Source organism: Sapajus apella, unplaced genomic scaffold (genome assembly GCF_009761245.1).
Source record: "Sapajus apella isolate SASKATOON/1434 unplaced genomic scaffold, GSC_monkey_1.0 scaffold2, whole genome shotgun sequence".
Taxonomy (NCBI): domain Eukaryota; kingdom Metazoa; phylum Chordata; class Mammalia; order Primates; family Cebidae; genus Sapajus; species Sapajus apella.
Window position 1 is genome coordinate 22,294,562 of NW_022436942.1, and position 11,666 is coordinate 22,306,227.

General features: G+C 49.4%; 1 protein-coding gene across 4 annotated transcripts; it reads left to right on the forward strand.

Moving 5' to 3' along the window:
- Nucleotides 1-493: 493 nt before the first annotated feature.
- On the forward strand, nt 494-7,374 carry SMUG1 (single-strand-selective monofunctional uracil-DNA glycosylase 1). 4 transcript variants are annotated; one of them, XM_032291930.1, is made up of 3 exons: nt 494-581; nt 4,885-5,188; nt 6,558-7,372. In XM_032291930.1, exons 2-3 carry the CDS (start codon nt 4,904-4,906, stop codon nt 7,083-7,085), a joined length of 813 nt encoding a protein of 270 aa, XP_032147821.1. In that variant the 5' UTR covers nt 494-581; nt 4,885-4,903; the 3' UTR covers nt 7,086-7,372. The 4 variants fall into 4 exon arrangements, with proteins under 4 accessions (XP_032147821.1, XP_032147833.1, XP_032147827.1 ...); XM_032291936.1 differs by lacking the exon at nt 494-581 and adding an exon at nt 1,686-1,967; XM_032291942.1 differs by lacking the exon at nt 4,885-5,188 and having other exon boundaries at nt 518-581; nt 6,558-7,374.
- The last annotated feature ends 4,292 nt before the right edge of the window (nt 7,375-11,666 follow it).

Here is an 11,666-nt window from a genome sequence, read left to right on the forward strand (position 1 = left end):
AGGCAGAGGAAGAAGTCAAAATGGTGACGCGCTGGAGATGGGCTTGGACAGTAATGGGGGATGCTCCTTGCTAAAGAGTTGTTAGGAGCTAGCAGAAATGCCTTCGTGGATGTTCTATATACAGTAATGGCGGGCTGCAAAGGAGAGGTCTCTTATAACCAGGGCAGTAGGGGGCCTCCAAATGGTCTTTAGCTATTGTTAATTCACTCATGTAGGTGAGGGATTGGGGATGGTTGAAACTTCCTGATTTGCAATCTCTTTGGGAAAAATGTGAATGAACTTTTGGAAGGGCGATGCCCTTTAGGAATAGAGCCCAGGATTTTCCAGGTCCTTATAGACTCTGGCCTCTCACTTCTCAAGACTTCTTTATTTAACTATGTTGGAAAGAACAAACTACAATTCCCAGGGATATTTAGGGCTAACTTAGGGCTCCTTCCGGGATTTGAGCATTTCCGGCGGAAGTGGCTACGGGTACGCCAATCTCCTTCCCTAAACAATGTAGACTACGACTCCCACTGTCCTTAGCGCCGGGGTTGGGTTAGTGGGAAAGGAACCGGAAACAGAATGAGGAGCTGGACCAGGTGAGGAAATAGGAGGCTGGGAACATGGGTTTGTGGGGGCAGGTTCAGGGCTCCCAGGGTCGTCGAGACTGAGCCGAGAGAGTAGTCAGAATGTCTGGGTTTTGGGGACCCTCTTTCCGTGTGGGGTTAGACTCAGTGCAGGGAGAGCCCAGCCTGTGAAACTGCCTGGGAGGTCTGCAGGATCGAGGCTTTCCAGTTGGCTGGAGACAGCTGGCGCCGGCGGAGGTTTTGTTTGGTGCCTTAGTAGTCGTTGGTCCCTTCGGAACCAGATGAAGGTCTTTTTGAGTTTATGCTTTATTATTATTTATTTATTTACTTTTGAGATGGAGTCTCCCTCTGTCACCCAGGCTGGAGTGCAATAGTGCAGTCTCGGTTCCCGGGTTTCCCCGCCTCCCGGGTTCAAGCGATTCTCCTGCCTCAGCCTCCTGAGTAGCTGGGATTACAGGCACGCGCCACCACGCCCGGAAAATTTTTGTATTTTTAGCAGAGACGGGGTTTCACCAAGTTGGTCAGGCTGGTTTTGAGCTCCTGACCTCAAGTGATCCGCCCGCCTTGGCCTCCCAAAGTGCTGGGATTACCGGCGTGAGCCACGGCGCCCGGCCTATGCCTTATTATTATTACTGTAATTATTATTTAGTTTGAGGATATTTCTTATTGTCCCTTGGACTCCCAAAGTGCCTCCAAGGGACAGGGGAGTGCATCGTGTGTCTTCAGATCATTCCTGACTTCCTGGATTTGATGTCAGAGAAGTCTGACATCAGCCTGAAGTCTGGCCTTGGTGGCCAGCCTTATCGATGAGTCAAACTACACTGCCTTTGCGCTTAATATCATATGACACCATATTTTGTAAAATAATCTTTTTATTTATTTATTTATTTTTTTGAGATGGAGTCTTTCTTGCTCTGTCGCCAGGCTGGAGTGCAGTGGTGCGATGCTGGCTCGCTGCAACTTCCGTTTTCCGGTTTCGAGCAATTCTGCCTCAGCCTCCCGAATACCTGGGACTACAGGCACGCACCACCAGGCCCGGTGAATTTTTTGTATTTTTAGTAGAGACGGTGTTTCACCATGTTGGCCAGGATGGTCTTGATCTCTTGACCTCGTGATCCGCTCGTCTCAGCCTCCCAAAGTGCTGGGATTACAGGCGTGAGCCACCACGCCCGGCAATATCTGCATTTCTTAAGCCTCTGGCTCTTGGGGCGACTTTGGTAGAACTGACATGTTCCTCCTTTGGGTTCTTCTAGTGTTGTATTAAAGCTCACATCACACTGTATTATAGTTAGTTTACCTGCCCTCTCACAGCAGTTTAGGAGCTTACGAGAAGCCTGGTCTGCATTTTACTCATTTTGGATTTCTTCCTCACCAAGAGACTGCTGCAGTGCCTGTCATGTAAGAGACTCATAAGTATTGAAAAAAATAAGTGAGTTAACAGCTGGTGGTAGGTTGGATGGAATATGTGATTTTCATAGAGGAGAGAGTTAAATGGGTTTCCCAAGAGAATCTTCTTAGAGATGAAACAAGAGTGGAATTCAAGTCAGTTGACTTCTAGCCTGTGGCTTTTGCTATGAGATCAGGCTTTGAAATTATGGGAAGATAAGGCTTCATCACTCTTTTGTGTACCCCCGGCCTTGCTGTCTCCAACACAGGTCTGTAAATGCCAAAGGTAGGCTCAAGACTTCTCTGGAGATTCTAGAGTTGGAACAGCCAATCTGCCAATGTTGGTGCTGCATGGGAGATGCAAAGCAAGGTCCCCCGAAACACTGGTGTTCTCCACAGCGTCTTTCTCAGCTTTTGTGTGAGCCCAGTTTGTCCTGGGTAGCCACCTGGACAGATCAGTTAAGACTACTGAGATCAGTTAGGGAAGGACTTCCTAAGTTTGGCCTCTGATTTTTTTTCTCTCCCTCTTCCCCGAGGCTAGGGTGAGAAAAATAGGTTGATCAAGCTGCTGTGTCAACCTTGAGTTCTCATCTGGAGGAAGCAGTCACTCCTGACCCAGGCAGAAAGTTGAGAGGAAGGAATGACAGTGGTACTAGTCACATGGGAGACCCAGATGTGATGGCCTCACCAGAGCCTGGAAAACAAGCAGAGTGCAAAGTGGGCAGCTGAGCTTTGAGTGAACTCAGGAAATAGAAGTGGAGAGGGATCCATCAGGAGTGGCTCTTTTACCACCTTTTGGTAAAACGTGGTTTTTTAATCTTTATTTTTTAGAGGTGGGGTCTCACTATGTCAGCCAGGCTGATCTTGAATTCCTGGCCTCAAGCAGTTCTTCTGCCTCGGCCTCCCAAAGTGCTGGGATTACAGGCATGAGCCACTGCGCCTGGCCCAGAGGCTACTTTTAAACAAAAGTGAAAAAGAAATGGACATTGCTGAGCAGGTGTTTGTTGTATACCTACCTAATAAGGGCCAAGACCTTGGGCTTATGGAGGGAGATTGATCAGAGCCTGGCTCTTGATCTGCCCAAGTTTAGCTGGGGAGGCAAAATGAATTCATCAAGGTGACGCTAACTATGGTGACACACAGTGGTTCTCAGCCTTCACCAACTATCAGAATCACCCTGGGAAGCTTGTTTAAAATACAGATTCCCAAGCCTCACACCAGACCTACTTGTGTTGGGGGTGGGCTTGGGACACTATGGCAAATGCTGCAGTGTTCTGAGGAGGGAAGACTTTATCAAAGGGATGGTTTGCGCTGCACTTTGAAGGATGGGAGTGATTTGGATGTGGGGACAGGTGGGGGAATCACAGTCCTGGTTGACTAGATGACTATTGGATGATGTCCCGGTTGACTTGAGGAGTGTATTTGGTTGGATTGTAGAAATGGTATGTGCAAAGTTTTGGGAGTTGAGGTAGGAAAGGCTTTTTGAAAATGTGAGTAGAATGGTCAGGTTGGAACACTGGGTTCGAATGGGAGTGGAGTGAAGGGATGGCCTTTGCAGTTTACAAAGCTTGCTGTCATGTTCCTCTCCCTCCCCCGCCATTCTCTCCCCTCTCCTTTCTCCCACCTCCCTTCTCTCTTGACTTTCTTCTTCCTCTCCCATTTCTTCCTTTTCTCCCTTCACCTACACATCTCATTCCATCCTTATGTCAACATTATTAAGTGGATATTATTATTTTTTGTATTTGAAGGAGGAAACCTGAGGCTCTGACCATGTGTGTAGCCTGTAAGATTCTATTAAGAGTCTGTAATCATCCTCCTCACTATTCCTGAGTGTGAGAAAGAAGCTAGGCTGGGATTAGGAGGTGGTGGAATTAGCAGGGTGGCTGATCAAACCATCTAAGGGAAGGTGGTGTGGGTGGTTAAAGCATAGCCTTGAGCCAGAGAGATGGTTCAATCAAATCCCAGCTTTATTATTTACTAACTGCAAGACCTTGGGCAAGTTGCTTAATCTTGCTAAGGCTCAGTGTCCTCACTTATAACATGGGAACAGTAATACCCACCTCATGGGGTTGTTGTGAGGATCAATGAGGTGTACCTGGCACAGAGCAGTCGCTCACCACCTGGAAGCTATTGTAATTAGCCTTCCCAGGTCTCTGGGCTGTGACTGTGCACTTACATTTCATTTTTCAGCACTGTGCTTTCCAGGATACAGTCCATTCTGGCTGGGCTTTTCTTTTTTAGGAGACATTAAAAGTGCTGAAAGGACGCCACCGGTAAGTGTTTACTGAAAACCTACAGTGGCTGGGCACAGTGGCTCATGCCTGTAATCCCAGAACTTTGGGAGGCCGAGGAGGGCGGATCACTTGAGGTTGGGAGTTTGAGACCAGCCTGACCAACACGGAGAAACCCTGTCTCTATTAAAAAATACAAAACGAGTGTGGTGGCACATGCCTGTAATCCCAGCTACTCAGGAGGCTGAGGCAGGAATCACTTGAACCTGGGAAGCGGAGATTGTGGTGAGCTGAGATGGCATGATCACACTCCAGCCTGGGCAACAAGAGTGAAACTCCATCTCAAAAATAAAGGAAACCTACTATGTGTTTGGCATAGCCCAGGAACTAGTGACTCAGACCTATGCCTGATGGAAAGTAGATTTGGTTTGGAGTGGGAGATGTTTGGTGGCTGTGACTTATCCTCACCAGGTGCCATATGAAGAGGAAGGATATTGGAATTGGGGAGAGAAAGGGCCCTTCATTACCAGGAATTGAGGTGTGCTTAGTCCTGCTTGGTGGTTGGTAGATGCCTGACGTGGTCTCTTAGGGTCCTTTCTGAGCCTAGGAAATGGTAGTGGGGGCCCTGGCCAGCATGTATCCCTCCTCCCACTCTGTGGCTGAGGAATGACGAGGGCTCTGTCCATCTCTTTTCCCAGGTGACAGTGGCATGGCCATATGCCCCACGCTTTCCTGCTGGGGTCCACCCATGAGCCTATAGGTGCCCTGATGGAGCCCCAGCCCAGCCTTGGAAGCTTGGCTGAGAGCTTCCTGGAGGAGGAGCTTCGGCTCAATGCTGAGCTGAGTCAACTGCAGTTTTCGGAGCCTGTGGGCATCATCTACAATCCTGTGGAGTATGCATGGGAGCCACATCGCAACTACGTGACTCGCTACTGCCGGGGCCCCAAGGAAGTGCTCTTCCTGGGCATGAACCCTGGACCTTTTGGCATGGCCCAGACTGGGGTAAAGGGTTTGACTTCCCCAGTGGGTGGAGTGGGAGGCTCTAGGTGGCTGCTTGGCTGGGTATGCTGTGGAGAGGGAGCATGTGCATGGGTATAGATATGTGTTGGTCCCCCCGCCCCATTCTTTCTCAACACACATACTGGCTCCTGTGGTCTCAGGCCCTCTCCCAGTGTCTCTGCCTGTAATTAACCAAGCACATTAATGGTAGTTTTGTTTTCCCTGTAAGCTGTCCACTAATTGCCTCTGAGAGCCCTTCCTTCTGCCAGCCCATCCCTACTTTACTGGATCTCCCCTGTCCCTGAAGTGTGGTTGGGGTCAGAAGAGGGACTAGGACTGGGGGGTCCTCAGAAGAGACTTGTTGACAGGGGTGGGTATGTAAGAGATGCAGGGCATTCTGGGAACCTGGGTTCTGTTTCTTAGCTAAGGTGAGGTTCAAAACGGAGCCAGCCTCCAGTGCCTGCCTGCTTTCCTTTCAGAGCTCAGGATGAGTGACTGCCCCTCAGTGGGGGTGCTTGGCAGGTGGGGGAGGGGAAGAGGCTTCAGGGCAGGAGGCTCAATCGCTTTTATTGACTCCACCTGGGTGATGAAAGGTGATCAATGATGATCGATGGAAATGACGGCCTGAGGCTTGGGGCTGTGAGGGCACCCAGAGAGCAGTGGTCAGCCCGTCCTTGTGCCTCCTTTAACCCTGGCTGCCTTTTTGTCTCAGACCATCTGTCTGTCCCCAGTACTAACCATCAAACCTAGGGCTAGCTATCTGAAAGTACTCCCTGTACTTGGTCCCAAAGGCTAGTTGGAGTAGACGCAAACAGATTCTTCTGGACCATAGTCCACAATGAAAAACTGGAAAAAGATGGACAAAGATGGACAGGCTCAATCCATAGGGTCAAGAATCCTTGTCTCAGGGCTTTGGGTGAAGGTTGGGGTTGGAGGTGCAGGCTGGATCCTCATGGAAGGTATAAAGAAGTCAGTTGGGGCCGGGCGCGGTGGCTCAAGCCTGTAATCCCAGCACTGTGGGAGGCCGAGGCGGGTGGATCACGAGGTCAAGAGATCAAGACCATCCTGGTCAACATGGTGAAACCCCGTCTCTACTAAAAATACAAAACATTAGCTGGGCATGGTGGCGCATGCCTGTAATCCCAGTGACTCAGGAGGCTGGGGCAGGAGAATTGCCTGAACTCGAGAGGCGGAGGTTGCGGTGAGCCGAGATCGCACCATTGCACTCCAGCCTGGGTAACAAGAGCGAAACTCCGTCTCAAAAAAAAAAAAAATAAACCTGCCCAAAAAAAAAAAAAGAAGTCAGTTGGTCCAGAGCCCAGGCATCAGGTCTCCAGTTTGAAGCCCTTCATGTGTCTTTCCTTCCTCACAGGTGCCCTTTGGGGAAGTGAGCATGGTCCGGAACTGGTTGGGCATTGGGGGGACTGTGCTGACCCCTCCCCAAGAGCACCCTAAGCGACCAGTGCTGGGACTGGAGTGCCCACAGTCAGAAGTGAGTGGTGCCCGATTCTGGGGCTTTTTCCAGAACCTCTGTGGACAGCCTGACGTCTTCTTCCATCACTGCTTTGTCCACAATCTATGCCCTCTGCTTTTCCTGGCTCCCAGTGGGCGCAACCTCACCCCTGCTGAGCTGCCTGCCAAGCAGCGAGAACAGCTTCTTGGGATCTGTGATGCAGCCCTCTGCAGGCAGGTGCAGCTGCTGGGGGTGCGGCTGGTGGTGGGAGTTGGGCGACTGGCAGAGCAGCGGGCACGACGGGCTCTGGCAGGCCTGATGCCAGAGGTCCAGGTGGAAGGGCTCCTGCATCCCTCTCCCCGTAACCCACAGGCCAACAAGGGCTGGGAGGCAGTGGCCAAGGAAAGACTGAATGAGTTGGGGCTGCTGCCACTGCTGTCGAAATGAGTGCCCCTGGGACTTGGCATGGGACACATTCAAGACCTCGAAGTCATTCTTGGGCAAGCAGATGACAACACATCTCTTGGACTGGAGCGAAGGGTCCTCCTGTGCTCCCTGGTCGCTGGGAAACGTATTCTTTGATATGTTGAACTGTCTTCCAACCAGCCGTGGCAGTTTTGACACTACTCCGGTTTGCCCTCCTGATTCCTGCTTTCTTTTTTTGAGACAGAGTTTTGCTCTGTCACCCAGGCTGGAGTGCAGTGGCTCGATCTCGGCTCACTGCAACCACCACCTCCCGGGTTCAAGCAATTCTGCTTCAGCCTCTCGAGTAGTTGGGATTACAGGTGGCCACCACCTCGCCCTGCTAATTTTTGTATTTTTAGTAAAGATGGGGTTTCACCATCTGGACTAGGTTGGTCTTGAACCTCTAACCTTGTGATCCACCTGCCTTGGCCTCCCAAAGTGCTGGGATTACAGGCGTGAGCCACTGCGCCCAGCTGATTCCTACCTTCTTTACCTTTGAACATTGTCCCTTTCATGGGACCCCACTTTGTAGAGAATCTACAGAAGGTGTGTATTTGCACTTGCAGACTGCTCTACCTCATTGCTTCCTTGGGAGACTATTCACTGAGAGTGCCCTAGACAGTAATTTTTAAGGTCACATTTGCTATTTCAGAGGAAATATCTTGCCAGGATACCTACCCATCCTTATAGAACAGCTGGCTTCGGCTGACCCCTTTCCTCACAGGGACCAAGGCAAAGCATGGGACATGAAATTAAGAATGAACTTCTTATGGGAGGCTGCAGCTGGATCAGAGGAAAAATCTGGTATGGCAGAGTGAAAGTCAGAAGACCTGGATTTTCATCCCAGCTTTGAGACTTGTGAACTTTTTGACGGACAAATTGAGAAACCTCTCCATGCCTCAGGCTCCTCATCTGTAAAATGGGGATGCCTACTTTTTGGGGTTGGTGTGAGGATTAATTGAGATAGCACTTGAAAGTGCCTTGCATGGGCCTGGCTCGTGGGTGCTCATTACAATACTCTTCTTTCTTGCCTCTGGGTTGAGGATTCACTGCACTACAATGGTAGCCCCTCTCCATTCTGGATACCTTGCTAGGGGAGAGTCTGGGCTTCCACCTGTGGCCAGGGTGAGGGGAAAATTCTCACCTTGTCAGAGATGGATCAATGACTGAAAAACCTAGCCTGTGTTTTTTTTTCACTGTAAGCATTAAAAGCTCCTAAAGCCTTTTGTCTTGTTACTTTTTTCCCACCTTGGATGCTAGAGGTGGAAGGTAGTTGTTTAGATTTCTTCCCTCTTACCTCTTCATTGTTGGCAAAGGGTTCTCTTAGGCAGCTGGGGGAAGGATGTAGTAGATCTGTATCTCTCTCTTTTCTCTTTTCCTGAGACGGAGTCTCATTCTGTTGCCTAGGCTACAGTGCAGTTGTGTGATCTCAGCTCACTGCAACATCTGCCTCCCGAGTTCAAGCGATTCTCCTGCCTCAGCCTCCCGAGTAGCTGAGGTTACAGGCATGTGCCACCACGCCTGGCTAATTTTTGTATTTTTAGTAAGGACGGGGTTTCACCATGTTGACCAGGCTGGTCTCAAACTCCTGACTTCAAGTGATCTACCTGCCTTGACTCCCAAAGTGCTGGTGCCTGGCCGGATACAGTAGATCTCTAACTGCCTTGCCAAACCTGCAGGGTCACTGTTAGGGGTCTTATATGATACTCTGGGCGCTGTGACAAACAGGCGACGGGGCAGATGGGAACCTGGTATCCAATTCATTTTTTATGTGCTGAATGGTTGATTGCGTGCTGCTTTGGTAAGGGTTGGGAAAGTGAACCAAGTTGGGAGCAGAGCAGGTCCTGAGACCACCTTCATGAGGGCACATGGTTTACTTCCTGTCTCCTGGAACAAAGGTTATTTCCAGCTTCCAAAATTAGTAAGATCTTTAGTATAAATCCTCTCTTACTTCCTTGTATAGTAAAGAATTTGGCCTTTGTCTTCAGTTCCGAAGGAGACTCTTAATCCTTGGAATTTCCCTAGTGATAGAAGTATCTTTGGTTTTTGTGGAGGGTCCCTGAAACTACACCTGAGATTTGACCTTAGGCCACATCTTATTTTATATTTAAATTTGATCTCAGACTGCACCCAAGTTTATGGTAAGATTTGACTGAGGATGGAGGCTGACCATGCCAGAATGACCAACCATATAGTTACAGGCTGGGACTCTGAGCTGGATGATATCAGCTTGATCCCCAGGGAAGGGAGAGGGGCTAGAGATTGAGTTCAGCCACATGCCCATGATTTTAATCAACTATGCCTGCAGTAAAACCCTAATAAAAACTTCTGACACTGAGGTATTGGTCAGCTTCCTGGCTGGTGACCACATGGATGTGCTGAGGAATATGCAGGGGTGTCCTGTTTCTCTGAGCAGAGGGCACACATCTGTGTGTGGGACACTCCTGGACCACACCACATATTTGTTTTCCTTTGGCTGGTTCTGATTTGCATCTTTTGTAATAGAACTTTAATGATAGTATAGAGCTTTCCTGAGTTCTGTGAGCCATTCTAGCAAATTCTGCAACCTTGGGGCCTGGGGGTGGGAGGTGGGGATTGCGGGAACTCTTGAATTTATTTGGTCAGAAGTGCAGGTGGTTTGGGGATCCTTGAGCTTGCAACTGACATCTGAAGTGAGGGCAGTATTGCTAGGGACTATGGCCTTAAGCCCGTGGGGTATGCACGAACTCCCTGTAGTTAGCATCAGAATTGCATTACTGTTTTGAACCTTCGCAAGACATAGATGTCTTCCCCTTTTGCTGTTAGTGCTGCATAGTGAGTGCCCTATGTTGCAGAGCACTGGATTAGGCACTGCAGAATACTGGCACAGAGATATAAGCCATCATTTCATTATATATTTAGCTGAGGTAGTCAAGGAAAGCTCTCTGGAGGAGGTGGCATTTCAGGTGGCCTTAAGACTGGGAAAGTTTTGGGTAGCTTAGAGAACAGCATTGTTATGTTCGAGGAGTGACAAGTTGTATCAGAGTCTAGAGAGACAGAACTGATAGGATACATGTATATATGAAAGGGGGTTTATTAAGGAGTTGACTCACGTGATCACAGGTGAAGTCCCATGATAGGCCCTCTGCAAGTTGAGGAGCAAGGAAGCCAGTAGTGGCTTAGTCCAAGTCCCAAATCCTCAAAAGTAGGGAAGCTGACAGTGCAGCCTTCTGTCTGTGTCCTAAGGCCCGAGAGCCCCTGGCAAACTACTGGTGTAAGTCCAAGAGTCCAAAAGCTGAAGCGTAGTGGTCAGGAAGCATCTAGCACGGGAGAAAGGTAAGGGCTGAAAGACATAGCAAGTCAGCTGCTTCCATCTTTTTCTGCCTGCCTTTTCTAGGCGCCCTAGCAGCCGATTGGATGGTGCCCATCCACATTGTGGGTGGGTCTTCCTGCAGGTGGGTCTTTCTCTCCCAGTCTACTCACTCAAATGTTCATCTTTTCTGGAAACACCCAGAAATAATAACTTTGCATCATTTGATTTAATCAGGTTGACACTCAGTATTAACCAACACGCAAGTAGCTCGGCCCAGCTGGGAGAAAAAGATGAAGAGGTAGATTGAACCTAGCCTGTGAAGGGCCTTGAATGCTAGAATAATTTTTGAGAATTTAAAGTGTCGTGGGGGAAGTGAGAGGCACAGAACACACGCACTGAAAATACTCAACAATAGGTGAAAACCCATAGAAGGAGATGAAGGGGCAAACCATGCAGGAGGCAGTGTGGGTGCAGTGGGGAAAGGGAGGGGAAGGGAGAGGATGAGTCTATAGGGGAGGATATCTGGGGCATGGCAGGTCTCGGTGAAAGCCTAGAGTTGTGGTCTCTAGGTGATGAGCTAGTGGGATAGGATTGGGTAGTACACAGGGACACTTGAACAGTAGTGACCAGGATGACCTGAAGGTCTGGGTCCTAGTGGGGCTTTTGCTCTCAGTTCCTGGGATGCATCTCGTCGGAGAGGCTGAGTAAGCTCCTGGGCCTTCCTGAGGGCGCTATATTAGGCTGCTAGGGCTGCCATAACAAAACTACCACAGACTGGGTGGCTTAATACAACAGAAATTTCTTTTTTCACAGTTCTGGAATCCTTAAGTCCAGGATCAAGACCGTTTGATCTTTCCTGAGGCCTCTCCTTAGGTTGCAGATAGCTGCCTTCTTGCTGTGTCCTGCCATAGCCTTTTCTGAGCATGCACCACCCTGGTGTCTCTCTTCTTAGAAGGACACCAGTCATACTGGATTAGGGCCCCTGCCTTATTACCCGATTTTTTTTTTTTTTTTTTTTGAGACGGAGTCTTGCACTGTTGCCTGAGCTGGAGTAGAGTGGCACAATCTCGGCTTACTGCAACCTCAGCCTTCCGGGCTCAAGGGATTCTCCTTGCCTCAGCCTCCCAAGTAGCTGGGATTATAGGCACCTGCCACCACACCCAACTAATTTATTTGTATTTTTAGTAGAGATAGGGTTTTACTATGTTGGCCAGGCTGGTCTTGAACTCCGTACCTCATGATCCATCCGCCTCAGCCTCCCAAAGTACTGG

What these genes read in the sequence shown, in the direction of transcription:
- SMUG1 (XM_032291930.1), top strand. Translation starts at nt 4,904, where the DNA reads ATGCCCCACGCTTTCCTGCTGGGGTCCACCCATGAGCCTATAGGTGCC. An exon ending in TTGGCATGGCCCAGACTGGG is followed by an intron (nt 5,189 to 6,557) that starts GTAAAGGGTTTG and finishes CCTTCCTCACAG; the next exon opens with GTGCCCTTTGGGGAAGTGAG.